The following is a 26,362-nucleotide window of genomic DNA, read 5'->3' as shown; positions in this document are numbered from 1 at the left end:
GTACTGCTGTAGTCTGGCCATTTAACCCATTCAGTGGGTTCTGGAGGGCTGTTGAAAAGGAGAGAACTGCCCCGGTTGGTGGGGGAGAACAAACCAACTCTCCCTATCCCCATGCTTGCAGGCACTGAAGTCTCAGCTCTCCCATGCCTTGTTTTCATCAGTCCTCAATCTACAGCAGTGATTTTGCTTTTCATTTGCTCCTTGCTCTTAACTTACTCTTTGCTTGTTGAGAGCTATTAAAAAAAATAGCATTTCAGGTTGAACAGCAGCAGTTTATCTTCTAAAAGGCACCAGGCTTTCTAGCTCAGGATTTGTTATTTTTGAGGGGTGTCCAAGTTCAGAGGTGTCTGTGTCTCCTCTGTGTCCTGGCACCATGCCTATTGCACCTAGGGCTTCTGTTTAGGGTCATGCCAGGTGCTTTGGGCACCTGGGGAATGTGGTACTGGACCTGCATTGCTGTATTTGGGATGCTACATGTATTGCTGCAGCAACAGGTTAGGAGTTCATGGGCTCTGGGCTGTGGCTTTGAGCACTGGCAGTAGCTGGGCTGGGAGGGAGAAAGAGGTCTTTATAAGCAATCAGGGGAAATAACTTGCCAGCTGTGTTTCTTGCTGGGTAAACAATTTTCTCTTTTCAAGTGTGCTCAAGAGAGAGGTACAGGTTATGGAAAGAGGTAATACCTTTTATAAGACCAAACTGATAGAGATGGAAAATAACACGCTGCCTTTTAGTTGCATAAGCCCTTTTTCAGAAGGAGCAAATTTTAAATTTGGCAGGAAAACAGGCTGGAAAAATTGTCCCAAGCTTAATTATGTCAGTCCATTAAAGGAACGGGTAGCTAGTGCCTGTGGAGTAAAGGGCGCAGGGTTAGCAAAAAAGGTGTGAATGTTTGTTGTGGGATGAAAGAGAGAGAAACCAGTATGTGGTACCCCTGAAGACAGGAGAAGTTTTGCAGGTAGATACGGGGGGAGAAAGCATCATGCCAGAAAACCAGAAAGTTTATTTTATTTTATTTCATTTTTTATTATTTTATTTTATTTTTAATTTTTTAGATTTTCTCAGCAGAGCTATAAGCGTACAAAATTTTCTCAAATGTGGCTAATTTTTCTTTTTAAGGGTCTTGCCCCTGCTTGCAGCTCTCCCAGGCTAATGTTAATCTGCAAAAACAATTAAGAAACAACAGGTTTGAACAAGGGCAGTGTTAAGGTCATGGTTAAACTCAGTGGGTCTTTTCCAAACTAAGCGATTCCATGATTCCAAGAGGCAGAGATGTAGCATGGCTTATCTTGCAGCATTCTGTGTTTTTATAGGGAAGCCCTGACTTTGGCTGCTGTATTCCTGTCTCTGCCTCTCGTTTTCCTCAGGGCGGAAACTGGGAGCCACCCAGTGTTGGAACCTGTTCAGGGCTGGGAAGCCTTTGGCAGCTGGAATGGTCAAGGCTGGGTTAAGTTTCTCTTTGGTGCTCTGCAGGGCAAATGCTTGCTCTTTGGCTAACAGAGAATTGCTTATTTTATCTTTGCTGTGCTTTAGATATCTCCATGAGCTTAGGTAGCAGGGTGTCAAGGTGTGCTTTCATTGTTCTCTGCACACCTTGAATGGGTTTGCAAACACCTGCCTGCTCCACAGCCAAGCTTAGGGGTGCTTGGAGGCAAAGAGGCTAACTTCATTAGCCAAGAAAACATGTGGCCCATGTTTTGGCACTGCATGCATGGGTATGGACAAATTTCTCCGCACAATGGCATAGTCTATCCTGTTTTTCTTACAGGAAGCGGCAGCCCAGGGGTAGAGGGGCTGACGGGGGGCCCTTGAGGCAGCATGGACAGAGCAGGTAGCAAGTTGGCAATTAGCTATGGAAGGTCACAGCACAGGGCTTGGGTGCTGGCCTTGCTTAGTTGACCAAGTATAAAAGTAGTCTAAGGAGTGCAGAGCTCATTAGAACTCCTCTTATGAGTCCCAGCCCTGTGTGGTGTGCTCAGTACTGGAGACTGTTCAAGGCTAGGCAGCATGCTGCCACCCTTTTGGCAGCAAAATAATACCTGCTAGGGGATGGAGAAGCATTTGAGGGTGTCTTCTTGGAGAGAAGGTGGGTATGATTAGTACAACAGGGTCCTGTCCTGTCCAGCACGGTCTGGGGATGTGGCTGGGCCTCTGCGCCTCATTGCGACCAGGGCTGCCATGGTGGCTGGGCCTGGGCTGCCATGGTGCGGGGTCTGTCAGCAAGTGCTGGAGAAGCACTGAAACCCTTTGTATCACTAAAAACTGGTGTGTTTTTTTTTCATTATTGAACCATTACATCTCCATTTTTCTCCAACTCTGCCTTCTTCAACAAAGCTCTCCCCCCCATCAAATGCCAGCCATCTTTAACCCAGGTGTTCGCTCCATTAGCTGAGGAGGGTTAAAGGGTGTGTGGGGCCATGGCTGGACCCCCACAGGTTGTTACAGGGCCCAGCAACATGGTGCTGCTGTGAGAAGCGTTAAGGCTGTGCTTTGTGCCCAAATCCAGCTGTCAGGATACTGCATGGGCTGTATCTGGGGAAAAACAGCTTCTCTGCCACCCTCCTCACGTGCGGGGATGTATGTGGGACATGTGATGATGGCTGTGCACAGGTATGGGCCCACGGAGGAGGGCAGTGTGTTGTGGAGCATGGGAAGGCTCTGATCCTGTAGAATTTTACTGTGCACGGTGCTGTCAGGGGGATGGCTATTTTGGGAATGGAGGGTAGTGGTGAACCACAGATGTAACCCAGCTTTCCCTCCTGGATGAGCTAAACCAAACACCTTTTGGATTCAGAGTTCTTTTCCATTGCAAAAGACCCTGGTAAATCTCTGGGATGAGGCTACATCAGTATTGTGTCACAGCACTTTGTGTGTTCCTGAAGTGAAATTCCTTGTATGATTTGTGGCTCAGCTGCTGAAACTTTCACATAAATGATGAACATTGCCATTCAGTGCCCTTGAAAGGTTTTGGTGTTTGCAAGGTACGGATCACTATGTTTTAAGAGCACTGCTGTCACCTTACCTAAGCTGACGTGCAGTCCCAGTAGTGTTACCTTTTGGTTTTCCCTGGAAATTTTGGAAATCCGTCCGAGTTTTGGAAATTCAGAGGGCAGTTGGAGTTCTTGCTTATCTCACACCCTGGATCCCAAATGTGTTATGACATGACATACTCATTTATTTGCCAGTTTATTCTCTTTTGCTATTGTTCTCAATATTCTTATAAACCTCTTAATAGCCCAGTCACTTACATCACATTGAGGTGTTTGCTGAGTATTTTGGGGACTGCCTGGGTCCTGTCATTGTGGTGGTTGGGGTTAGATATGAGTGTGTGCTCTTCTGCAAGGGGATGTAAAGAGAAGGGATGGTTTTGATCTAAACTGGTTGTCTGATCTGAGGACTGTGCAAATTCACCAGCAGTTGTAGGGGTTACCTGAGGGATAACATAGGGTTGAGGTGGAATAGGCGTTTGTGATAGTGATGTGTGGGTTTGGTTTTGCTTCTTTATACAAAGCAGGTATTGGTTGTGCTATAAAAGCAAAATGCAAAACCTAAACCAATGTCATTTATGGAGAGGAAGTGTTTTCCATGGATTTGTCAGATAAAGTATTAACAGTCTTCTGTACCTATTAGATTGCGCACCTGTTAGCATCATAATTCCGTAATGTGGAGAAATGGGCTCTCAGGAAAGCATTAGTTATCTCTGTGAATCTGTGTGTCCCAAGCTTAAGACGTCAGTGAGCAAACTCCTGCCAAGAAATCCTGCGTATCAGAAGGGTCTTCCCTCGCTTCCTCATGTATAATTGCTGTGTTCGACCTGCTGAGCTGCGCCCTGCCCTGGAGTTTGTACAGGGTGACCTTGCCATCCCTTGGGTGGGGTTGCAGGAGGGTGAATGACAGCAGGATCCAGCTGCCGGACAGCCTTTGCTGACTTGCACAGGGAACGTGCTCCACTGGTGTATCTGCTGCAGTGCATGCTAATCTGGACTGGGGGAGGGTAGTTGGATAGTTTTTCTCGTTATCAGATCCTGGACACTGCTCCAGACAGTGGCAGAATGATTTGTGTGTGTGGGATTAATTTACGTAGAGGTTTATCTACATCTGTCACTAGGTGGATGCATGCAGCAGTCTGTCTTGCCATAGGTCATTCACGGACAGCCCTCGTAAGTGGGATAAGTTGCAAAACAGTACTTGTAGATGCTTCTGAGAGTGCCTGGGTCCCTCCACTTAGGGCCTTTTGTTACAGCCCAAGTCAGGCTCTTTTGCTTCTAGCTCACTGGTCTCCTTAGTATTAACTGGGACAGTTGTATGTGCCAGTGTTTACTCACCAATTGATCCTTTCTGCTATTTAGAATCATAGAATAATTTAGGCTGGAAAAGTCCCTTAAAATCATTGAGTCCACGCTGCCTTGGTAGCTCTGCCTCTGGTATTTTGTGTAATGCAGTACTTGTTTGTTGGTGGTATTTACAGGTACTGAAGAAACCCGTAAGTCCTGGGTTTCACTGTATGTCCAAGTTTCTTTTCCTTTCTTCCCCTTGGTTTACAGAGGAAAGGCAGCATTTGTCTTCACAGGCAAGTTCTTTGACACTGGCTTTCATGTAGGTTAGTGTCGTTGAGTTCCCTGGACCAGGAAAGCAATGTCATACCAGTCCTGGCTGCAGACTTGGGTAGTCTTGAGCAAGAGTTTTGTCTATCTCTGATTCCTGTCCCATCAAATGAGACTTAAAACCAGCTAATTTCTCTTCCCATCTGGCAGTTTAGATGGAAGTCCATTGGGGCAGGGACTGCCCTTTGCTGATACTGAGTGGTGCCGAGGTAGTAAGCCTTGGCTTTCCATTGATGTTCTCTTTGGTAAATGCTAAATGTTGTATACGGATTAGTCCAAAACATGTGTGTTCTCAAAAAAGAGAGAAAATTAAAGGCTGATGTCCTTTGCAGGCTGAAGTAAAGATTGTCAGTGTCATAGTCACATGGTTCCATATTTGTTTTCACTATTTTTCATTATATTTCAATATTTTTGTCACTACATGTTCAAATCCTGGCCTTTTGAAAGGGCTTTCACTGAAGGCAGCAATGTTTCTGTGAGGCTTTCCATCTTCTCTTTATCCCCTCTTAGCCTTCACAGAACTTGTCCCTCTGTGTGGGAATATCCCCAGCGGTTGCATCACCTTCCAGAGAGGTGGATGCTTGCAATGGAGGGTGTTGCTGGAATTTACGCAGGCATGACAGCTGAACTGGGCTATCAACATCTCAGTTGTGAAAAGCACAGTGGGATCTTCAGTGACCACAAGTGGTCACGTCTGCAGTTCTACACTGGACCCAAGCAGAAGTGTATGTGACAGTGTATGGCCCCTTAGCTAGATGCTCCAGCCTATGACTCAGAGGATAATATTCTTCCCCTCTGCAACGCCCAGGATTTTTCCCCAACTTTTCCGAGCCCTAGCTCTGCCTGGTGTGTGTAAGGGGCCAAAATCAGAACTTGCCATGTTTTACGAGACTCTGTTTTACTTCTGCAGGCTTTTCTGTGCTCTTCATCCAGCTGCTGCTTTTTTATTTTCAGTGTTGATGGAAGCAGCTTCATGAAACTACCATAAGCTGCCTCTTAGTAATGACCTATTAGTGAAGCCAACAACAACAGCACTGTCTAGACCATCTGAACACAGCTAAATTATTCCTTTGTCCCTTCTTCGTTTGCTTTCTCTTCTGACTGTTGAATTGTTTTGGGTGGTCCTTTTTGACCTTCAAGCTTGCTATTACTCCCTTGCTTTTTTTCCTTCTCGTGCTGCAGTGCTGTACTAAGACTAAAACTCTAGGTTCTTCTCTCCTGCACACATGCTGGAGCCGAAGCCATGTAGCAGCAGCGGAAATGTCTATCCGAAGGGCGGAGAGATGTGTCATCTTGTGGCTTTCTGATTTCATTTCATAGTGGATTCTGCTAAGTGTTGAATGCTCTGGGTTCACATCAGTAGTGCCTGGGACTTGTGAGTCTTAATGCCTTACAGAACTGAAAATTTAAGAGAAGGAGGTATTCTGGCTTTGATGCAAAATCCTGCCAAAATGGATCAGTGTACTTTAATAAAAGTATGAAACCAACGCTCCCATGTTCACTGTGGCTCCACTGGTCATTGGCTCCTTGGAGTACTCTTGGCTTACTTCTGTGTTCCTCTCCTCTTTGTGAGTATGGATAGTTCCCCTCCACCCCCAAAACCTTTGTGAAATTACTGTCTTTGAAACCTCTATTATATTTGGTTGGAATTAGTCATTGGATGGATGGGCTGGCAGTATGATTGAATGAGCTTGTTGCAGGAAGCCGATTTAAAAAGCACAAAACTGGAGTGGTGCTGGTGGGAAGTACAGAAGAAAGAAGCAAGTTCCCTACTAAGGGAAATAGCTGGAAATAAAGAGCAGAGGATGGAAGAAAGACACTCTGGGGACAAAGGGACAGTGCTAAATACAATTGACTTTTACATTTCATTTCTGCTGTCTGTGTTATCAGCTCCTCTTTGTCCTGGTCTTCCATGTTAGAAATATTCCAGTTTATGAGTTGTGCTGGGGAAAGAGCAGGCTTTGTTGTACAATTCATCCTGTCAACCTACAATACCCTATGTGAATTTGTACAAAACGGCGCAAGAGTGAAGCTGCAATCTCTTGTGACTACTGCCCATATGAGTGACCAAGTAAAGAAGGTTGTTCAGGAGCAAGAACCTGCTCACGCTGCACAAACTCAGTGGTTTCCATGAGTCAAGTCCATCCGAGTTCTGTGGATACTTCGTTGGTGGTGTGCAACTTGCAGCTGTTTAGTTCTGGAGCCGTGGCAAAGCTTGGGAAGATGTTTGCTGTGTAGTCTCAGTGCTGCCTTCTCACAAGGCTGAAGCATACTTGGTTCTGGCTGGTGCTAGATCAGGAGACCCTGGTCTTGTATGTCTCTTGGGCATGGGATTCCTGATGCTTCCCCAACATTTTCTCCGTGGGAGAGCCATGCATTCTGCACCTTCTGCTTGCTCAAACCAAGCCAGAGAGCGAACAGCCTGTGACGCCCCTTTTGCTGGAGAGGCTTGGGAGTGGCATTTGGATTTAATTATCCAGTAAGCTTCAGTGCTTGTTTGAATTTTGACTGAACTGGCTGAGCTGGCTGCCTATTTCCATGGAACAAAGTTCTCCACCCTTCTTGGGAGTCAGCTTGGAGACCCCAAGAGCAGTAATTAGGATGGGCACGAGCCTTACTCTGGAAAGCATCAGTCCCTTTGAAAAGCTGTCCTGGAGAGGACTGGGAAGTGTCAGTTTTGCAACCAATGATGCAAATTGTCCTCCTGCTCGGAAGTTGCTTCAGAGTATGGTGTGGGGGATTTTTTTGCTTTGTTTTGAACTGTTGAGGCTTTTGGTCATAGTCCCTCTGAAACTGCACTTCTCTTGGACTAAAAACACACAGTTAAAAGTTGTTTAAAAGCTACTTAAGCACATAGAAATACATTACTTCAAGGAAATAATGTATTTCTGCTTCTGTTTAAATTGTGTTCTGTTACACTTCAGCAGCAGAAAACCTTTCCTGCTTGTGTAGGAAGAAGTTTTCTTACTTATTTTGCAGCAGTGATAGCATGGATGTGTATTTTGGGGTTGTTTTTTCTTTTTTTTGGACAAGTGGCGCTTATGTTTTATAATAAGAAGTTCTTCAGGGTGCTCTTTGACATCAGCTTTTTAGTACATGGAGGAACAGCCTTAAATACAAGAAATATTTTATTTCCTTCTAGTACCTGAATCAGGACTGTTACAGCCCTGTTTTACACCGATTCTAGGCTGATTAGTTTCATTGTTTCCGAAAATGGGCTAAATTTAAGCAGTTACTGAAAGTGAGTACATGCTTCTTGCTTTGTTCTGTTGGGAGAGCTGCAAAAGGGTGCTTTTGGCAGAGATCTGTAGCCTGACATTTCTAAGGAAATGTGACTTCCACAATCATGCAGATGGGGCTGCAGCACCAGGAATTTTTAAACCTGGATTTGATGGACTCTGAAGACTGTTGCAAGAAGTTTTGACAAAGTTGATGGGTAGGTAGAAGAGGAAGAATCGGTGCTTTCAGGGTAATATAATATAAACCAAACCTTTTGTGGATGTTGGAAACCTCTTGCTGTTTAAGGAGAAGACAGAAGTCTTGGATGGGGCTTTGAGCAACCTGGTCTAGTGGAAGGTGTCCCTGCCCATGGCATGGGGGTGGAACTGGATGAGCTTTAAGGTCCTTCCAGACCCAAACCATTCTATGACTGTAAGTTCTGGACTATCTTTGTAGGGCACTGGTGGGTTAACCAGAGGTGGATCTCCTCAAAGATGCTGCCAGGCATGTCCAGGAAGGTTTGGAGGTGAGAGTGGTGGTGAATCAGTTGGTTTTGCTAGCAAAGCCCAGCTCTGCCACTGCTTGTTGAAGCCCTGTTTCCTGGTGATGTTACAGACTGTGTTTTGTGTTAGTGAGTTCAGGAAACTTTTGTTGTCACTCGGGTTGGAAAAAAGAAAGGGGTGAGGGGCATTTGAGAGATTACAGCTTTGGTGGAAAATTCCTGGAGGGTGGTGTGTGGGGTTTTTGTGTTTGGGTTTTTTTTTTTTAACTTGTCCCTCCCCCCTTCTCTTCCCCCTCCAATAAAAAGGGTAGTTCTTTTTCTTCTTTTTTTGTCGCCTTTTTTTCCTACTACCAAACCTGGAAAACTGCTTGTCCCCAGAGATGCCTTTATACAACAAACAAACAAACCCAAAACAAAACAACAACAAACCACCCCACCCAACCCTCAGACTATGAGAACTTTAAACAAGTGTATTTATTTTCATTTTCCCCTCTGAGTGGAACTGAAAGTTGTCTTTTTCTTGAGTGTTTTCCTGTAGCATTTCAGGTTATGCTCTCTGCCACCCCGCTGGGAAAAATGTACCTGTGGGTTTTAGTGGGTGGAGAAATGTGGAAAGGAAGGGGAACTGTACTTTAATATTGAATATATTATGTTATTATAGATTTGATATCAATATGTGGGTATATATTTGTATTGTATTTTAAATATATTTGCACACACATTGCCTACAGGAAAGTGTAGGCATTTTCCTAATGCCTATTGTAGGCATCGGAGCTAATTTCTGAGCTCTAAAATAAAAGTGATGCCAGATTTTAAACATTTTCCCCCATGTTTCCTTTTATTTCTTTAATGAGATGGCTCTGGGTACACACCATGCATGAGAAGTCTTTTTCTCACATCTATTTGGTTTTTCTGGCTTCAGTCCTTATAAAACCCAGCAGGAGGAGCTGAAAAGAGATAATATTGTATCTATCTGAGCATGAGGATTCAGAACACATAATTCCCTGGGGAAACAGCTTCAGGTTCAGTCCTGTCCGATTTCATATTGTTTTTATCATCTGTCACATCTTTCACACTTTGAGTTAAATCTGCATGCTGGCTTGGCATAGGAGTGGCTCTGTCCCCAGAGATGCTGTTTTACACAAAAGACTGTATTTGTATTTTTACAGTAATAGCTGCATGTGCCTAATACTTGCCTGTCTTGATTGTGTCATGAACATGGAGTATGCAACAGGTTCTCACACCCTTCTAATGAGTGTGCTGTGTGTTGTGTGCTAGGTCTTGATGGGTTTTTTAATGCTTGTGATTGGTATTTTGCAATGTAATAGTTTATAGCTGCTTTAAGAGAACACAACCATAGATGTGAAAGTGTTAAAGTGTTGAGAAGGAGGAGATTGGTTTTGAATCAAAAGGGTCCTTCAAAAATTCTCCAGTTACTGCAGAAACCAGATATATGGGCTCTCAGTGCATGTCTCTTCTATCCAGCATAGTTGAGTTTCTTACCTCTTTTAATGAGCTTGTCCTTGCTTTGTCCCATGGTTTCTCACTGGTTCTAGTTTTGAAAATCAGTTGTGGCTCTTGAGCATCTTTAATGAAGAAGGAGGAAAGGGTGAGGTGAAGAAATGTGGTGTACTCCCATCATCTGCTGTGTGAACTTTCTGGGTCCTGAAAGGTTTTTGTCCTATAAAGCACTATCTTATACCTCACAAACTGGATCCAGACTGCTGGGCACTGCCTCTGACCTATGGGTACCTCTTTAAAGGGCCCCATGGGCAGCAGACATGGACTTTGAGCTTGAGGAGGAGTGGTCACCCATGCTCAGCCACTGGCTTTTCTGAGGATCTGTCTTACCTGTAAGAAACCTGTGTTTCCAAGACACAATGGGCTGAGGAGGGACTGTGGTATAGTCATTGAATGCCTTTCTTAATATGAAGTCTAGTTACTGTGTCTTTTGACCCATTTGGTTTGAAAGAATTGTAGTTGCAGTGTTATATTTTTTACTCTTCCAGTGGTGAGGTTGCCTTCCACACTTCAGTTGTTTCTCCTTCTTTTGCAGATGAAGAAGCAGCTCTGAACTCTATTATGAAGGATCTGGCAGCATTGGGCAAATGTGGGGGGCTGCTGGACAACAACAGGAATAAAAACAGTGTTCACAGCAGCAAACAGGTAAGGCATGGCTTGAGTCCATCCCAAACTCCAGTAGACCAAAGAGATGGGCATAGTGCTTATCATGCTGGGAGAACAGAGTTTGAATATTAGAACTGAAGTTGGCAAGTGCTGCAGGAGCTCAGCACATCACAAATTGCATAATTTTACCAAGGTGCAAGCTTTAGGACCTCTTTTTGAAGAGTTGAAAGGAAGCTACAGGCATCCCCATATCACAGAGGAGCAATGGAGGCACAGAGAATAGGAGTGATATGACAAATCATCCACAAATACAGCAGTAGAGCTTGAAACTGGTAAATCTCAGATTCCACCCCGAGGCACTTTTTTGTTCCTTAGTACTGAAAGTAGTAGAACATGTTACAAGCTATGCAGCTCTAAAATTTGGATTACTCAAATGTCTTCTACTGACAGTGTTGATGAAATACAGTATTTATTATGTTCACATTTTACTTTAGATATTTGAAAGACAGGCTGCCAACTTTTTTGCTGAAGACAACAAGGCTCTTTTGGGAGGAATAATGTCATTATTATATAAAGTGTTTAAATATTAATTACTGGTGTTTATCTTTATGCTCCTAAAAGCAAATATTTTGGACCTGTTGCATGTTCAGAGCTCATTTGGTGAGCAGAAACGTTGTCCCTTGAGCAATGTCAGAAATTTATTCCCTGACATTGACATAATAGCTAAAGTGGATTTAATAGCCTGTTTGTGTATTGAACAAATATGTGAACATAAAAGTTGCGAAGAGAGAATTAAGTTGTCAAAATAGCAAGAAGAAAAGAAGGGGAAAAATAAGTACAAGGATTAGGAAGCCTCTGGAGAAGCATGCGAGCAAAGCCATTTGGAATTCCATTTCTAGTGCTACGGCTTAGAATAAGCCTGCAGTCAACTTTGCAGTTGCTGAATGCCTAGCAGGGAAGAAGATTGTCATTCACATATATATGCGTATGTATATGCATTGTCATGCATATTTAATGTCACTAGTGCTGCGAAAAAAGAACTCTGGATACAGCGGGTAAAAATCCTTTCTCAAATCCCTCTAGACTTCCTAGACACATGCAGACGAAAACACGTGCGCATGTAGCATGTCTGTTTTAAAGTGTGTCCTTGTAGCAGCTGTCCAAGTTGAATCACTGGATTTGTGTTCAGTTCATGCTGAAGTAAGTCCAAGATGTTTACAGAACTGACCAGAGAAAGTCTGAGCTGGCTCGCTGCAGGCAAAGCAGTCAGTCCAGCACAGCTTTGGATGGCTCTGAGGGTAGCACTTCTGCAAGCTGCTGGGTGGGGATCATACCAAGCCATCTTGGGTTGCTTTCACAATAGCAAAACTTTTTAGGCTTTTCTTAAATAACATGTTAGTTTTCTCACAATGGGGGAAAATCCCTGCTGTAGTTCTTGGAAACTGTTGCTGTAAATGCTGTAGATGCACAGTTAACCAGATAAATAGTAAAAAATAAGGTATATAATTGTTTTCATTGGCTGAGTTCTGATCTATGAAAGCTTCATAAACTTGACACCCTACAATCCAGTCAGTATTCACAGCCCATCCACTCTGTATCTTCAGAGTGGGAGATATAAGAAGATAGAAATGGAAAATAAAAGTGGAAGATATAAATCACCAATAGAGTTATGTTGTGCTCTGATATCAGCTTTAGAATTGTTGGCTGCCATTAGCATCTAATCTTACTGTATTAGGAATCACACTTTCCTTCCCAGTTATAACACTGATGCTTGGAAAAGTGTCTCCTCCTTGATGATTTTTTCTTTTTATCCCTAAGTGGAATAGATGTAGCTGTGTGCTCATTGTTACTTGGAGCTCTGTGATGGAGAAGATGCAAATAGTCAGCATCCTGCTCTCGCGGCGCATCTGGGGTTGAGGATTCAGAGCAGCAGGCCCCATGAGACAGATGAAGGGCGTTAGAGTACGTTGCGTTGTTGCTTCACTAAATTGGACTAGCTAGAATAAGTCTGGCTCATGGGACGTCTAGTCTGCGAGGTGGGGAGTGGCCAAAGTACGCGGAATTAGTGGGGACTTGGTTCATGCTTGCAGCTCAAACGCTTTTAATCAACTTGTTTGGGTCACTTTTAGGTTTTGTTTTTTTTGTTGTTTTTTTTTTGTTGTTGTTGTTTTTTAGCACAGACATTGATGGGGGTGGGGGGAGACTGCTGCTGTCATGCCTGTGATTTGTTACTCCTTTGATACTTGGTGTTCCTTTTTTTTGTTTTATTTTTTTTTCCTGTGATCAGTTTGGCTGGTTGGGCTGAACGATGCACTGCGGAGGCTCCCTTCTTGGAGGGTGGGTGAGGCATGGAGCATTCAGATGCTAAATTTTCCTCTTGGGAATCTCATTGTAGGTGTCTCTTACGAGGCCCTTCAACAGCATGCTGACGTTGAAATACTTGGGTCTGGACATTCAGCTGTTGAATTAAAAAACATATTTTTTTTCCTGTGGAAGAATGCTTCTCTGAGGCATGGGAATCCTTTAGTCAGTGTTCCAAATTCCCCTGAAAAACACTTTAAACAAGAATGTGTTGACTAACTAGCTTGTCCCTTTGTGGCTCGCAGAAGTTTCTTGGTCCACAGAGAAACACAACTCAACTGCTATCTCATCCCTGTCTCCTGGAGGGGTTCCTTAATGCTCTTGAAAGAAGTTGAAATTTGGTGCCTGCCAGATAATATTCCTGGTAGGCTTGGGCCACACAAGAAAGGTCTGTGGTGGTGTATGCTACAAAATATATCCCCAAAATGCTGTCAGTTTTGCTTCAGATTGTCTTATGAAATGAACATCCTTTGGCAGATTGCATGAAAAACAAATCTTTTTTGTTTTTAGTTTGCTTTCCTTACAAATTAATTTAGGCCCAAGGCTGAGTTTCTGAATGTCTAATGCCTCATGGTAGAACAAGCTGTAAGTAAGTACAGCAATACTTGATGCAGTGTGCAGATGTTAGATTGCCCAGGCAGCTGGCAGCACATGTGGTGGCTAAACTTGTATCTCCTGAGTCCTGGTCAGGTGTGTCAGCTTCTGTGTCATGCTGCCCTTCTGCCTAGTGAGAAAACAGCATAGAGGGATACAGATGGACACCCTTTTCCTTCTGCATTAGTCACAATCTAAAAAGGAGCTGTTCATTGTCCATGGAGAGATGCACAGAGGGATTATTCTGACACTATTGCTAGTGCATTCTCTGCTCTATTATTCCTCCATTATTCCCTTTATCACTCCATTATTCCTTATGCATCCTCTGGCTGGAAGGAGTCCTTGCAGGCAGTCTCCTGGACTGAACAGACAAGAGTTTGTTCAGTGGCTCTGAAGAGGGGAAGGAGGAAACACCAAAATAAAGATCTGCATTGTGATTACTAAAGAAAAAGATGAGTGGGATAAGAAGGGAAACCACAAAGAATTAGAAATCCCAAACAAAAGGATGGAGGAGAAAGGAGCAATTAACATTTATTTTGCATCTGTCCATGTGCACGTCCATTTATTTATGTAACTAGCACTTGGCAATTCACAGTATGAAGCTGGTTGTCAGTGCTGTGCTTCAGTCTAATGACAAGGCACTGGTGTGGGCCTCTATCACAGCTGATGACAGCTACCAATTCCTCTGTCATGTTAACTTTGATTACAGCTCTCCCACAGCAATAAAGTGCAGTATTTGTGAGGAACATTTTCCCATGTACATGTGTCAGACTGACCTAAAAGATGTTCTTTTAGCAAATTACCTCTGGACTTGTTTCTTTGGCAGGATAAGGCTTGCTCATGACTAGAATAGAATACAGCTCATGTTCTAGGGCTCTACTGTAGGTCTTCAAGCAGCCTAAAAGTTTGGCTTTATCACCTCTGTTTTACCATTTGGGAACGTGGTGGGGGTCCATAAATATCACCTTAAGGATGGGAGTTTCTGTAAGGAGATCTGCAGGGCTTTCCCCACATGGGGGGCAGAAGCAAGGGACCAAGAGGGGAGCAGCACTGACTGGGAAAGCCTTGACTGGAGATGGCAAAGACTCTAGAGTCCTGAGGAGTTCAGGAAGAGGCTTTTCCTTATCTATGTGTGGAGCTGACGTGGGTGTTAAGAGAGTAATAGTAAGGAGAAATCCAGCTGGAAAAAAGCTATTACCTGCCAGGTAAGTGGTTTGGGATAAATATTTTGAAGTCTGTGATTTCTTGATTTCTGCTGTGGTATAAACTAAAAGTAACGTGGAGCAGCAGACCTTCTAGACATCATCTTTCCATGGGTCTCTGAGCGGCTCATGACCTGGACTTGATTTTTCAGAGGAAAGGAGCTGTAAGGATCTAGGGGGACCAGGATATCTCCTAGTTGCCAACCCCCAAGAGAAGGGGGCAATCCCAGACAACCCCCTTTCTGTCTGATTGCTGAATAACCCAAAGTGCATGGGGCTTCTGTGTAGATAATTCCTAATGACGCAGATTAGTCATCTCCTATTGCGGTTTAGGGACGTGGTCCAGCTGTCTGGCTTGTAACGAACGTCCTGTTGCTAAAAGCAGGGGTGAGCACAGGACTAATGCAAACAATGTGCTCTTCAGGGAGGTACAGAAGTCCCCTTAAGCCTGGTCCTGCAGTACTGATTTCTCTTGGCTGAAGCCAGAAGCTGAAGAGAAATCCCCCTGATCTGTGGCTTTGGTACAAAGGGGTAACTAGAGTACTAATGCTTAAATGCTGCACCGCTTGGTGGGGTTTTCTCATTGTTTCCCTAACCCAACAAGTCGAAAATGAGAGAAGTGAAAATAATCCTTCTGCTTACCCTCCAGCATGTGGAAGTGGGTCTCTGTCATTGTCCCCGTTTTACCTAGGGAGGAAACTGAGGCAAAATAAATGCCAAGGTCTTGTGAGCGGGTTAAGAGCAAAGCTGGAATGAATGAGCCCCTCGGTGCAGTGCTGAAGAAAAGAGGAGTTCCCTTGTGATGATTTTTCTCCTGTCTTTCTCAACCTTTGAAGGGTTAATGCTGGAGTCAGAGACTTTGTCCCAGGTGGTTTCTGAGGCAGCCATGGGTTTGGGTGGAAGAAGTGATCCAAAGCCCTTGTCCCTCTGGTGTCTCAGCCATGGGCAAAGCTATCCTCTGGTTAGGTTTGACAAGAGCAGCTTTAAACAGCAAGCCAGAGAAGTGGGGTCCAACCGGAATACTGTTTCTCATGGCAGTTGAGTCTGGGGAGAGGAGGAGAGGACATGATGGGTGGAGTCTGAACTTGGTGCCCGTCTGGATTCTGCAGCATGATGGTTTGGGTACTTTAGCTCTCTGTGCCACACTAGTGCACAGGCAGAGGTGGAGGGGCTGTCTCTTCTGCTGGGTGCCTGCCTGCAGTCAGTGACATCAAGGTGATGCACCAAGAGTGTCCCTGTGCCATCAGACACCCTTCTCCATGAGCATGGCATTGCTCAGCTTATCTGTACCCCAGTCTGGTCAGCCCTCTGGATGTTCAGCAGCCAGTGTGCTCAGCACCTTCTGTTCCTCCGAAGATGCTTCCATTTTAGGTCTAACTGCATGTTTTCCTGGTCTCCGTGTGTGCTTTTATTACGAACAGCAGTCAGTTCTTCAGGGATCTCTGTATAAGATCATGATTCACCTCATTTGGAAACACTTTTTCCATTTTTTTCCAACATTTTCCTTAATCTAAACCAGTGCACACAGCTGCTTGCTCCAGCTCCAGGAGCTGAGCTTGGCCGAGCCTGCTGGGATGCATGGTCCCCAGCCAAGTGGGCAGGAGCAGTTGCCCCTTTCCCCCCCTTTGATTCTCCTCAGAGGCTCCTCTGAAGCTCGGCAATTGTGGTCTTTTTGTGAAATTTGAAGTTTTGAGGAAGGAGCTAAAAATACCTCAAGGAAAGCCTGGAAAGATGGTGATGGGTTTGTGGCAGCTGTGGTGGCCTTGCTTTTTCCTTTCTGAGGCAGATGGCAAGAAAGAGTAAAATACCATTTGTTAGCAGGGCTGGAGGAAATGCCGGTACAAGTATCTTGGAGAAGAAATTATTCCAGAAACGAAGGGAATTACTGTGGTATTTCCTGTCAGGGTTGTCGCTTGTTTTGTTTGTGTCGCAGCAGGGCCTACAGGCGCCAGTTGAGATGTGGGTTCCTCTGTGCCCCATGTCATATGGAAACGCATATGGACAGAAAGCTGTGGTCATACAACCTTGGAGATAAACATTTAAATTCTGTGCTTGGTTCTGCCCCTCTTCTGCTTCATAGAATGAGTCACAGAAGGTTTGGGTTGGAAGGACCTTAGACCTCATTAAGTTCCAACCCGCTGCCACAGGCAGGGGCACCTCACACTAGACCAGGTTGCTCCAAACCCTGTCTAGCCTGGCCTCGAACACTGCCAGGGATGGGGCAGCCACAGCTTCTCTGGGGCAACCTGTGCCAGGGCCTCGCCTCCCCTCCCTCACAGGAAAGAACTTCTTCCTTATATCCAAGCTAAATCTCCCCTCTTGCAGTTCAAAACTATTGCCCCTTATCCTGTCACTACATGTCCTTATAAAAAGTTTATCTCCATATTATAAAGCCCTTTTTATATATTGAAAGACCACTCTAAGGTCCCCCTGGAGCCTTCTCTTCCCCAGGCTGGGCTTTTTCTTCACAACCTTAGGCACGGCACCTTGTTCCTTTGTTCCTCAGTTTCCCCTGCTTGCTCTGTCACCTGTCTCAGTAATCACTGTGCTCCATGAAACCACTGCAGAAGTCCTCTGCTAGAGCTCAGTGTTTAAGGCTGGTGCCATGTGGCATGGCCTTATCCCTCTCCTCCTCTGTATTTAACACATGCCTTTCTTGGATGTCTCAGCTTGTTCTCCTACATCAACTAATAATCTCTTGACTGAGGGGAGAACAAGGCTTATGTTAACCTCATTTGACATGTGGTGGCAGGGAGGGTAAATAGCACCACTGAGATTGGGCAAGAAGGAGTCAGTGTTGTCTTCATTCTTCATAAAATTACAAAAATGAGTAGGACCCAGCAGCTTCTGCCACCCTCACCCCTTCCATGACCTGCTTCAAGCATTTGCATGTTGATTTGAGGTCCTTATGGAGGTGCTGATCCTGCCTTCCCGTCGATCATGTGTTTGAAATGCTGGGTGCAGACTCATGTGAGACTTTGCTCCAGCCCTTGGCGGTGCCCCAGACTCCCTGTGTAATCTAAAGCCAGTTGCTCCAAACCAGATTTCCATGGGTGTAAAAAATCACAGCCTGCTCCGGCATTTAGGAAGTGCTTTGCCTCCCTTTGGGACTTCCTAATGCTTTGGGCACTGCCCACTTTTTTTTCTTTTTCCCTTCTTTTTAAAGAAAGAAGTATTTGTTGCTGATAGCAGTGATGAATTCAGCTTTAGCTGTGGGTCAAAAACATGAGCAAGCCAAGGGAAGACTGGAAAATAAAACTGCAATCAACTCTTCAGACTATAGATAAATATGTATCCCTCTTCCAAATGTTTGTGAGCATTGGTCTTGGTTTTGAGAGAGGTGGGAGGTTAGTGTGTTATACTGGGAGAATAAAATGTCATTAACAAGTAAAGTGGGTTTTCATTCCCCTGTTGCAGCCAGTGTGTTTGTTCCTCCGCTCAGAAGTGGAGCTGAGCAGTGTGGGGCAGCTGGCTTACTTCTGTTGGCTTCAAGCTGCAGCACATCGGCCCTGTTGTTGATGTAGAAGAAAAGGATGCAGCAGGGTCATGGCTTATTGTTTTTTTCCTTTTCTTCTCTCTCTGGAGCTTTGTTACGAGTGTTTTGACATTTTCCAGCCACAAGCTGTTTTTCAAAACTTACTTGTCTGTGAAATTTGTGTTGCTCAGCATAAACAGGCAGTGTGTGCTATGTCCCAGCTTGGTGGAGCATTCGGGTCTGCACTGAAAGTGAAACCTGTGTTTTGAAAGGTTTCCTGCAGGGAGGCCGGAGCTGTGTGAGCTTTTCCTGCTCCTTTGTAAGGAGAAACCTCGAAAGTTACTTGCTCTGATTTTTTTCTCTTGTCTTAGAGAAGGGCTTTGTGAAGCTACATGCAGTGAACCCGCACCAGCTGACTGGCTGCCGGCATCCAGGAGGGATGAACCAGCCAGGCCCTATTCAGAGTGGCACATGCAAACAAAAATTGACATTAAAGAGCCATATCTTTCTTTTCCTTTTCCAACAGAGGTAATCCAAGGTGACAATCCCACCTGTGTTTGTGTGTCTCTCTAGAGTGAGTTGGACGTTCAACATCAGGTTGGGTATGGTCATCTCTTCTTTTGAGTTTTAGACTTGTTTAGAGTTAGTTTGGTATCTTTATGCACTGGTCCTGGTTCTAGAAGTGAACCCGGAGTTTGTTCAAATGTTGTTGGTTCTGGAGAACTGGCTGTTAGACACTGAGGTGATGTAAGTGCCTGTTTAGCACAGGCATGTAGCATTGCCGGACTGCCCCATTTGGTGACTTGTCCCAGCACTGGTTCTTCCCAGCCTTTCTGGAAACGCAAAAAATACCATGAGCAGAGCTAAAAAGGATGTGTTTCGGGTGATCCAACATGTTTACCCTGAATCCGCCTGGGTATTTTTAAGCTTTTCAACCGAATCGCCTCCAGCCTTGACTTCCTGAACTTTGGTGGGTGTTTGCAGAACACGAGGAGCTGTCAGTTTAAAAATAGACCTAAGGGTGCGTGTCCAGCTCAATTTCTTCATTAGAAACAAAGTCATTTTACTGTGGGTCTGCTTTCCCTCTCAGAGGATGGAAAGTGTGCCTTCATGCGCTGACAATCCAGGGTTAGAGATAAGGCCCTGGCTCAGGAAGGGCTGTCACCCACCCAATCGGGGATTATCCCTGTGAAATGCAGGCTGCATGGGACTGAGCCCTCCCTGGTGTTACACCTCAGATGGAGGTGGTGAGCACTTTTTTCTCTATGGGGATAGAACTACTATTTGAAGAAGCTTGTGTGTACTAGTAGGGGCAGAGCCCTGGTTAACTGGGTGGCTAAACCTGGTCTGGGAAGTAAAGAGGCTTTTGATTTTCCTTGGAGATGATTGGAAAGTCCTGCAATGAGCCAAGGGGTGCTAGAGGGATGCTTGGCTTAGTCTGAGAAGCTGAGTGAATGAAAAGGCTCCCTGTGGTCTTGATCACTGCTAAACATGCACAAATAGAGGATGGGTTGAAGTGGCTTTTACTAGTCCCTAGTAAACCCACAGTTGTTTGTTCTGTCTGCCTGTGACCCTGCTGGCTCTTTGGCTAAACTTAATGATTTCTCTTGGGGTGAGCAACAGGTCAGTTCAGGGACAGCATTTACTGTGTATAGTGAAGTGGTGCCTGATACACTTTGCATTTTGTAGGTTCTAACAAAATGACAGCCACCACCACCCCAGCACTATTTCTTTTAAAATCCAAGACTGTTTCTCTGCTTCCATTATAGGATGCTTCCTCTACTTCTAATTTCTTTGCCCCAAATATTCCTGTGTTCTATTAAGCGTTTTCTGAGCTTTGCTTTGCTTGTTGGGTTTCCAACAGAAAAGTACTGGGGTAAAACCATGGGAAGTGCTGAAGATGGACAAATATCAGACATTTAACATGTTTGCCTCTTTGATAATAATGCTTGTTCCCAACTGAGTTCAGAGCATTCCCAATTTTCCACTTCTATTAATGCATTTCATTAAAAACTAACAGTTACACAGATGAGTGAGTGGGCTGTTGTTTACAGAAGACATTCTCTGACAAACATGTTTATCATCAGTGTGACATTTCCCCAGAGTTGGTGAGTCTAGCAGCCACTTTGACCCTAAATAGACCAGATGCCCAGTAGCCTTAGGGGTGTCTCCCCAAGAACTGCTGTCAGCTTTGGATCTGCAAGGCAATCTGGGATGCAGTCTGGGACCTAACCATTTTCTTTGTTTCTTTCAGCAGCGGAATGTCAGGATCAAGTTTGAATATGAAGGAGAGAAAAGGTATGTACCCAAGCCAGTCCCCCACTTGTATGGGGGCAAACTACTTATTTTACTCAATGTCATCCTACTGACTTCAGCCATCTGCAGATGATCTCACAGCAGGATTCATTCCCCTAAAATTGACAGTTTTATATGTGATGGCTTTGCCTCGTCATCCCATTTGCCACAAGTACCTCCTGGGATTTGCATGCAGGCAAAGTGGTTCAAAGCTGGAAGTCATTAAATGCCTTTTACCAGGGACTTAGGGTGCACACTTGGATCCTTTTTTTAATTCTTGAGCTCTGCTGAACCACAGCTGAGCTGCAGCCCTACAAAAATGTGTCCTTGGATTAGCAGCCTATGACACTTAAGATAACCAGATTTTAGGCATGGGTCCCATGAAAATAGAGCTGGGAGTTAAAGCTTTCCCGCCCTTCTCTGCTTGACATTTTCATGGAATCACCTGTGGTTGCTGCTTGGTGATTGTTGCAGGGCAGGACACAGGGCTGGCAACTCACAGGCTGACGGTCCAACTTGCATGTTAAAGCCAAAGAAAATTGAAGTAATGTTACTGTAGGGCTAGACTGTACCTGCTGATATGTATCTACAGAGCTGCTGCATGTGATGGTATGGGAGAATCACAGTGTGCCAGACTGCATCTCTTCCATCCCTCCCCCCTTATTCAGAGCTACTTGCTGAAAAGAGATGATAAATCACTGACCAGTGCCTGATCCTGGGTCTTCTCTAGTGAAGGGCTGCTATACTTCCTTCTCTTCTGCCTGTATCCCACAGCAGGGGAAGGAGCAGAGGAGCTGCACTAGGATTTTTGGTAGATATTCTCACAGGGTACATCAAATTCCCTTCTGAGCGTAGCAGATGAGCAGTATTTCTGTGTGTGAAAGCGAAGAGCAAGCTTTATGCTTCATAGTAGAAGAATACAGATTCTTTCTTCTGTATTGTTAGTCTAACCTCAAATTACTAAATTGAGACTATTGTTGTATTTGTTTGCGTATACAGGATTATCCAGTTTCCAAGACCAGTCAGATTCAAAGAAGTGGTGCAGAAGGTCACAGATGCTTTTGGACAGACGATGGACTTAGTCTGTGTGAACAACGAGGTACTCTTCTCCTAATTGCTAAAGAAGGAGGTTTAGGGTGCCTGGTGCCCATTTCCTAATTGAGCAGTGGGGTTTTTTTTAAGGCCCTATTTTAGTGTTCATATGAATGTGAAGAAAAATAATCTTATTTTGTGGTTCCCAGCTAGTGAGCATGCAAGTGCACACAACTCCATTGAATTCTCAGACCCCAAGCCAGGCTCCTTCTTCTCAAAAATACTTCAGTTAAGGCCTGTTAAATGGTGACACAGGAACATTTTTTTCCTCTAGAACAAAAAAAAAAATAAATCTGTGTAACTCCCAACAGGGGAGGAATTAAGTAACTGTGATGATGGATACATTGTCGGTTGAGCTGTGCAGGCAGCAGCAATAGATATTTTCCCATCAGCACCTTTAGGGTAATAGGACCACTTTCAGAACATGTCTGGCTGGTGAGAACATGCTCAGGGCAGAGAGGAGAATGGCTGAGACCAGCGGCTTTCCTGAGAGCCACACAAAGTGACTGTAGGCTACTGTGTGTTTGGGAAGGCTTCACATCCAACCCATCTTAGGGGCAAGTTGCAGGAGCATGGTGAAGTCAGAGCATGATGGACAGTGCTGCTAACACAGTTCACTTTACACTGACTGTTTTAACCCAAAACCCCAGAATGATATGGATGTTCTTGTGGCTAGGTCTGCAGTGAAACGTGCATCACTGAAGGTTGCTCTAGCAGGTCCTTTGTAGACAGGCAGCCAAGAAACCCTTCCTCTGCAGCTGTTGCATTTTAAGGCTTGAAGACATTTCTTCTCCATCCTTCTTTAGAATGGCCACTGTATTTTTCTAGCTTTGTCTTTGAGCCCAGCACTGTGTCTGAAGGGAAGGTACTGATAAGGGCCTTTACTTAGAAGGGGGCAATCCTTGTCATCTGTTTTAGTGTGCTCAGTGTTTTCTTATGAAGCATCTTGCCATAAGCTGGGCAGGCATCTGGGGTCACTGAACTCTCAAGGTGGGTTTGGCTTTGGGAAGGAGGAGAGTGAGCCAGATGACAAACAGGCAGGCTTTTAAACACAAATTCTTTTGGATCTGTGCTGACAGCTTGCTTGTTCAAGTATTAGTTGCATATTACTACTAACAGCCTTTTATTAAAGAACGAATGGGGAGGGAGGTTGCAAAGAGAACTTTCCCTCTCTCTTTTTCATTTTTTTTCTTCCGTTTCAATAGGGATTTGATCCACAAAAAAAGTTGCTATTCTTCTATAATAGGTACCTCATGATACCAAGGTGTCCACTGGGTTTTGGCTTTGAACGTAGCCAGGTTTCTAATCTTGGGCATTCTCTGTAAGCCCTCCTGGGAAAAACCTGCCATTGAATTCTCTAGGAATGACTCATTTCATTCCAGGTTTCTTTCCACGGCAAGAGGAGTTTTTTCCAACCACAGCAAACAGAAGCTTAAATAAAGCTTAAATAATGCATTTTATTGCATGTTAGAGGCTGTCTTCCTGGGCACGTGCACAGCACATAGCAGGAACATGATTAGCCCTTTGGGTACTCCTAACTTCTTAGGGTTGAGGAATGACTTTCTGTGGTTTTGTTTTCTCTGCATAAAAATCCCCTCTGTGAGAATGCACACCTTTGGGAAGAGGTCCGAGCAGTAGCAATTCAGGGTTGTTGCTGTGGAAACATGATGAACAGGCAAAAGTGACCTTCGGGGAGATAGCCTGCATGTCCACATGGTGACACCTTGGCATTTGGCTCTTACTGTCTTCTGAGGCACATTTTTGAGTCTCATGACTACAAGTCTCAGAGGTAGCCTGACCACAGACTCATTGCAAGTAAATGTTTCACTCACTCTTCCTGCTCAAAGGGAACTGTGCAGTAATGCTCTGCTGCCATCAGATGTTTTTCTTGAAGTAGCACCTTGTAGACCAAAAATGCATTGAGGTCAACAGGGCCCCTACAAAAGCTCACTAAATGTCAGTCCCTGTCCCAGTGAAGCAGGAGTCCTGAAGCCAAGATCAGCGAGATGAGCATGACAGCTGGGTGGAGCAGGGGCATGCATGAATCACATCCTGGTGGGACCATGGAATCAGCGGGCTTGAGCTGGTAGAGATAAGAGTGGGGCCTGGCTGGGGATGTACCGCATGGGGCATGTCTGCATGTCAGTACCAGACTGGGCTCATCTTTCCAATGAGCAGGACAGCAAAATCTGGCCTGGCCGTAGATAGCATGGTATGGTGTTCGTTAGGCAGTCAGAAGCCAGTCTTTCAAACTGAATTTGATCTGTATGCACTGCTAAACAGCTGCTTCAGGTGTGACTGTTACCTTGTCATTTGTCCCATCTCCATGACCAACTTGTGATGTGACTTTAGGCATAACAGTGGGCCTTGGTGTGCGACCAGTTCCCTTCTGACCTCCCCTTGCTTGTCTCCCTGAGGTGGTCCATCAGCGTCATTTTGGATGATGGAAGGTTAAAGGAGAGTTAAAGCCTGGGGAAATAGTAGAACCTCCATTATGGGGGGAGAGGAGATAAAGGCATATTTAACAAGCATTTGTAGAGAATTGTTGGTGCCAGTTGGTTCTGCATTGGGCAGGAAGATGAACTAATTGACCTCTCAGATTTTTTTCCCAACCCTGTTTCCTACTATTCTTCAGCTTGTTGCAGTGTCTTACAGTGAAGTCTAATCATACTGTTGTAGTTGGTGAAAACTCACCGTACGCACTCACTTTCTTAGACTGCAGTGGACTGACTGCAAAGTGCCATACTAAAACATTAAGGAACGTTTAAACATACTGTTTAAAAGGAAGAAGAAAATCTTAATACGCTTTATTTAATGAAACTTTTGTGCAGGTAAACTTTGCTGTTCATCGCGGCTGCTCACTCTGCAGACAGAATAAACCCAGTTACTGGAAATGCACCCTGGCAATTACAGACATGGTTCTGCATGAATCTATATTTAGTTTCATGCCTAGCAGATACCTGTTTCTGATATCCACATATACCACAGTCTGGAAGCCAAATGGAGCAAAATCTATTTGCCAGATGTGGGTAATAGGTAAAAGCCAAGCTAAATACTGGCTCCAGTCCCTTTTACAGGAGGGCAATTTCTGCCTGATGTTTTTGGCTTCTCTGAAGCAGGCATGCAAACGCATTAATGTTGTGATATTGGAGTGAGATGGAGTGACCTGCAGAACATTCTGTTCAGAGCAGCAGCAGAGGGATTGCTCTGAACACCTGTGAGGAGCTCAGTAAAGGGATGGGTGAGCAATGGGACTGTACTTTAAGTGCAGAGTCAAATTCTGCTTAGTGGTGAAATGAGGGGGAGCAGCAGTCCACCATCTCATTTCTGTTTGGGTGAGTGCAGGAGAGAAGGCTTGCCTGCTTGGTGCATCTGTGGAGCCCTTGTGAACTTCAAGAGGGGTAAGCAGTGCACCAAGAGAATCTCTTTAGCTGTACTGCTTAAGGCAGCAGACTGAGAACAGCTGCAAAGCACTTGGGAGACATGTTCAATACCATCTTTGTCTTATGTCTGTTGTGAACATGGGTTATTCATTCAGATCTCAAAGCTTAACCATGAACCATGGTCTAACCATTTACTCCATGGAACTCTACTTGGTGAGTACTTTCATTCATGTCCAAGCCCTGTCCCAGACTGGGAATCTGTTTCTAGCCAGACAAGACTGGTGTTGGTGTTTTCTGTAAACCCTCCAGCTGGTTAGGTCCCTTGCTTGGGATCTGAAGGACATCTTCCTGAATTTTTCCCCAACCAGTTTGGTTGAGAACCAAAGTCCCTACAAGCCTGTAGGAAATTCCAGGGCGAAGCTTTCTCAAGAGTTTCTCTTGGGATCTTTTTTCTACACAAAATAACTAGTTTTCAGACAACGGGTTCACAGCCACCTCTTCCTGGGTGAATGTGCTAAATGCTTTGCTCTGGAGTCTCTTTTTCTGTCTTTTTGTAGAAACTTCTTTACTGCGTTTGCATACCTGACACCAGAAGAGCGCTCCTAGCTCAAACTGGAATTCGTTGCTTAAATATCTTTTGAGAACTGGCCTTGTCTTAGGAGTTAGCATTGCTTCCAGCAATTACACCTAACAGCTGCATTTTTTCACCTGCTTATCCCATTTCTGGATATAAAAATTCTCCCATGTCAAGCTATGGGGGTCCTGGCTATCTAATTTGGGACTGTATAGTCTACAGAATAGCTGGTTGTATTAAACTTAGCTATTGCAGTGCCCCTTTGCAGACCTGGCTTTTAGTATCTTGAAGCTGGGTGCCTATGGTAGGTATAAGCTGAGGAGTACCTGCTATCCACAGCTGCAGGAGCTTGGTTTTCTTGGGACATTTTGGGCCCCTCACTGCCAGAAAGACATTTAGGTGCTGAAGTGGGTCCAGAGAAGGGTAATGAAGCTGGTAAAAGGGTCTGGAGCACAAGTCTTAAGAGGAACATCTGTGAGGGAACGGGGGTTGTTTAGTCTGGAGAAAAGGAGGCTCGGGGGAGACTTTATCATTCTCTCTATGACTACCTGAAAGGAGGTTGTAGTGAGGTGAGGTCAGCCTCTTCTCCCAAGTAACAAGTGATAGGATGAGAGGAAATAGACTCAATTTGTGCCAGGGGAAGTTTAGATTGGATATTAGGGAAAAACTTCTTCACTGAAAGGGTTGTCAAGCACAGGAACAGGCTGCCCAGGGAAAGAGTTGAGTCACCATCCCTGGAAGTATTTAAAAGATGTGTAGATATGTGGCACTTAGGGACTTTAGTGGTAGGCTTGACACTGTTATGTTTATTGTTGGATTCGTTGATTTTTTTAAGGTCTTTCACAACCTAAGTGATTACATGGTTCTATGACAATCCTGATGTTTATCATATAAAATAGGTGGCCTGCATATGGCTCAGTTCACTGTCTGCAAAATG

At 44.7% G+C, this 26,362-nt stretch overlaps 1 protein-coding gene across 4 annotated transcripts in view; it reads left to right on the top strand.

The window, feature by feature from the left end:
• The window catches only part of LOC134165034 (mitogen-activated protein kinase kinase kinase 3-like), a 78,480-nt gene that overhangs the window by 24,904 nt on the left and 27,214 nt on the right, over nt 1–26,362 (top strand). For 3 of the 4 annotated variants that reach the window (XR_009965341.1, XM_062621370.1, XM_062621372.1), the window contains 3 exons: nt 10,379–10,488; nt 20,336–20,379; nt 21,376–21,475. Coding sequence is in view for 3 of the 4 variants with exons in the window: in XM_062621370.1 (XP_062477354.1) it covers nt 10,379–10,488; nt 20,336–20,379; nt 21,376–21,475 (254 nt within the window). In the remaining variant the exon portion in view is untranslated. The remainder of the gene's footprint in view (nt 1–10,378; nt 10,489–20,335; nt 20,380–21,375; nt 21,476–26,362) is intronic. The other variant, XM_062621371.1, reaches the window with a different exon arrangement.

Source organism: Pezoporus occidentalis, unplaced genomic scaffold (assembly GCF_034315485.1).
Source record: "Pezoporus occidentalis ecotype Australia unplaced genomic scaffold, CSIRO_AGI_Poc_V1 ctg23, whole genome shotgun sequence".
Classification (NCBI taxonomy): domain Eukaryota; kingdom Metazoa; phylum Chordata; class Aves; order Psittaciformes; family Psittacidae; genus Pezoporus; species Pezoporus occidentalis.
The sequence above is the reverse complement of the archived record's forward strand: the minus strand, read 5'-3'. Positions and strand labels throughout refer to the sequence as shown.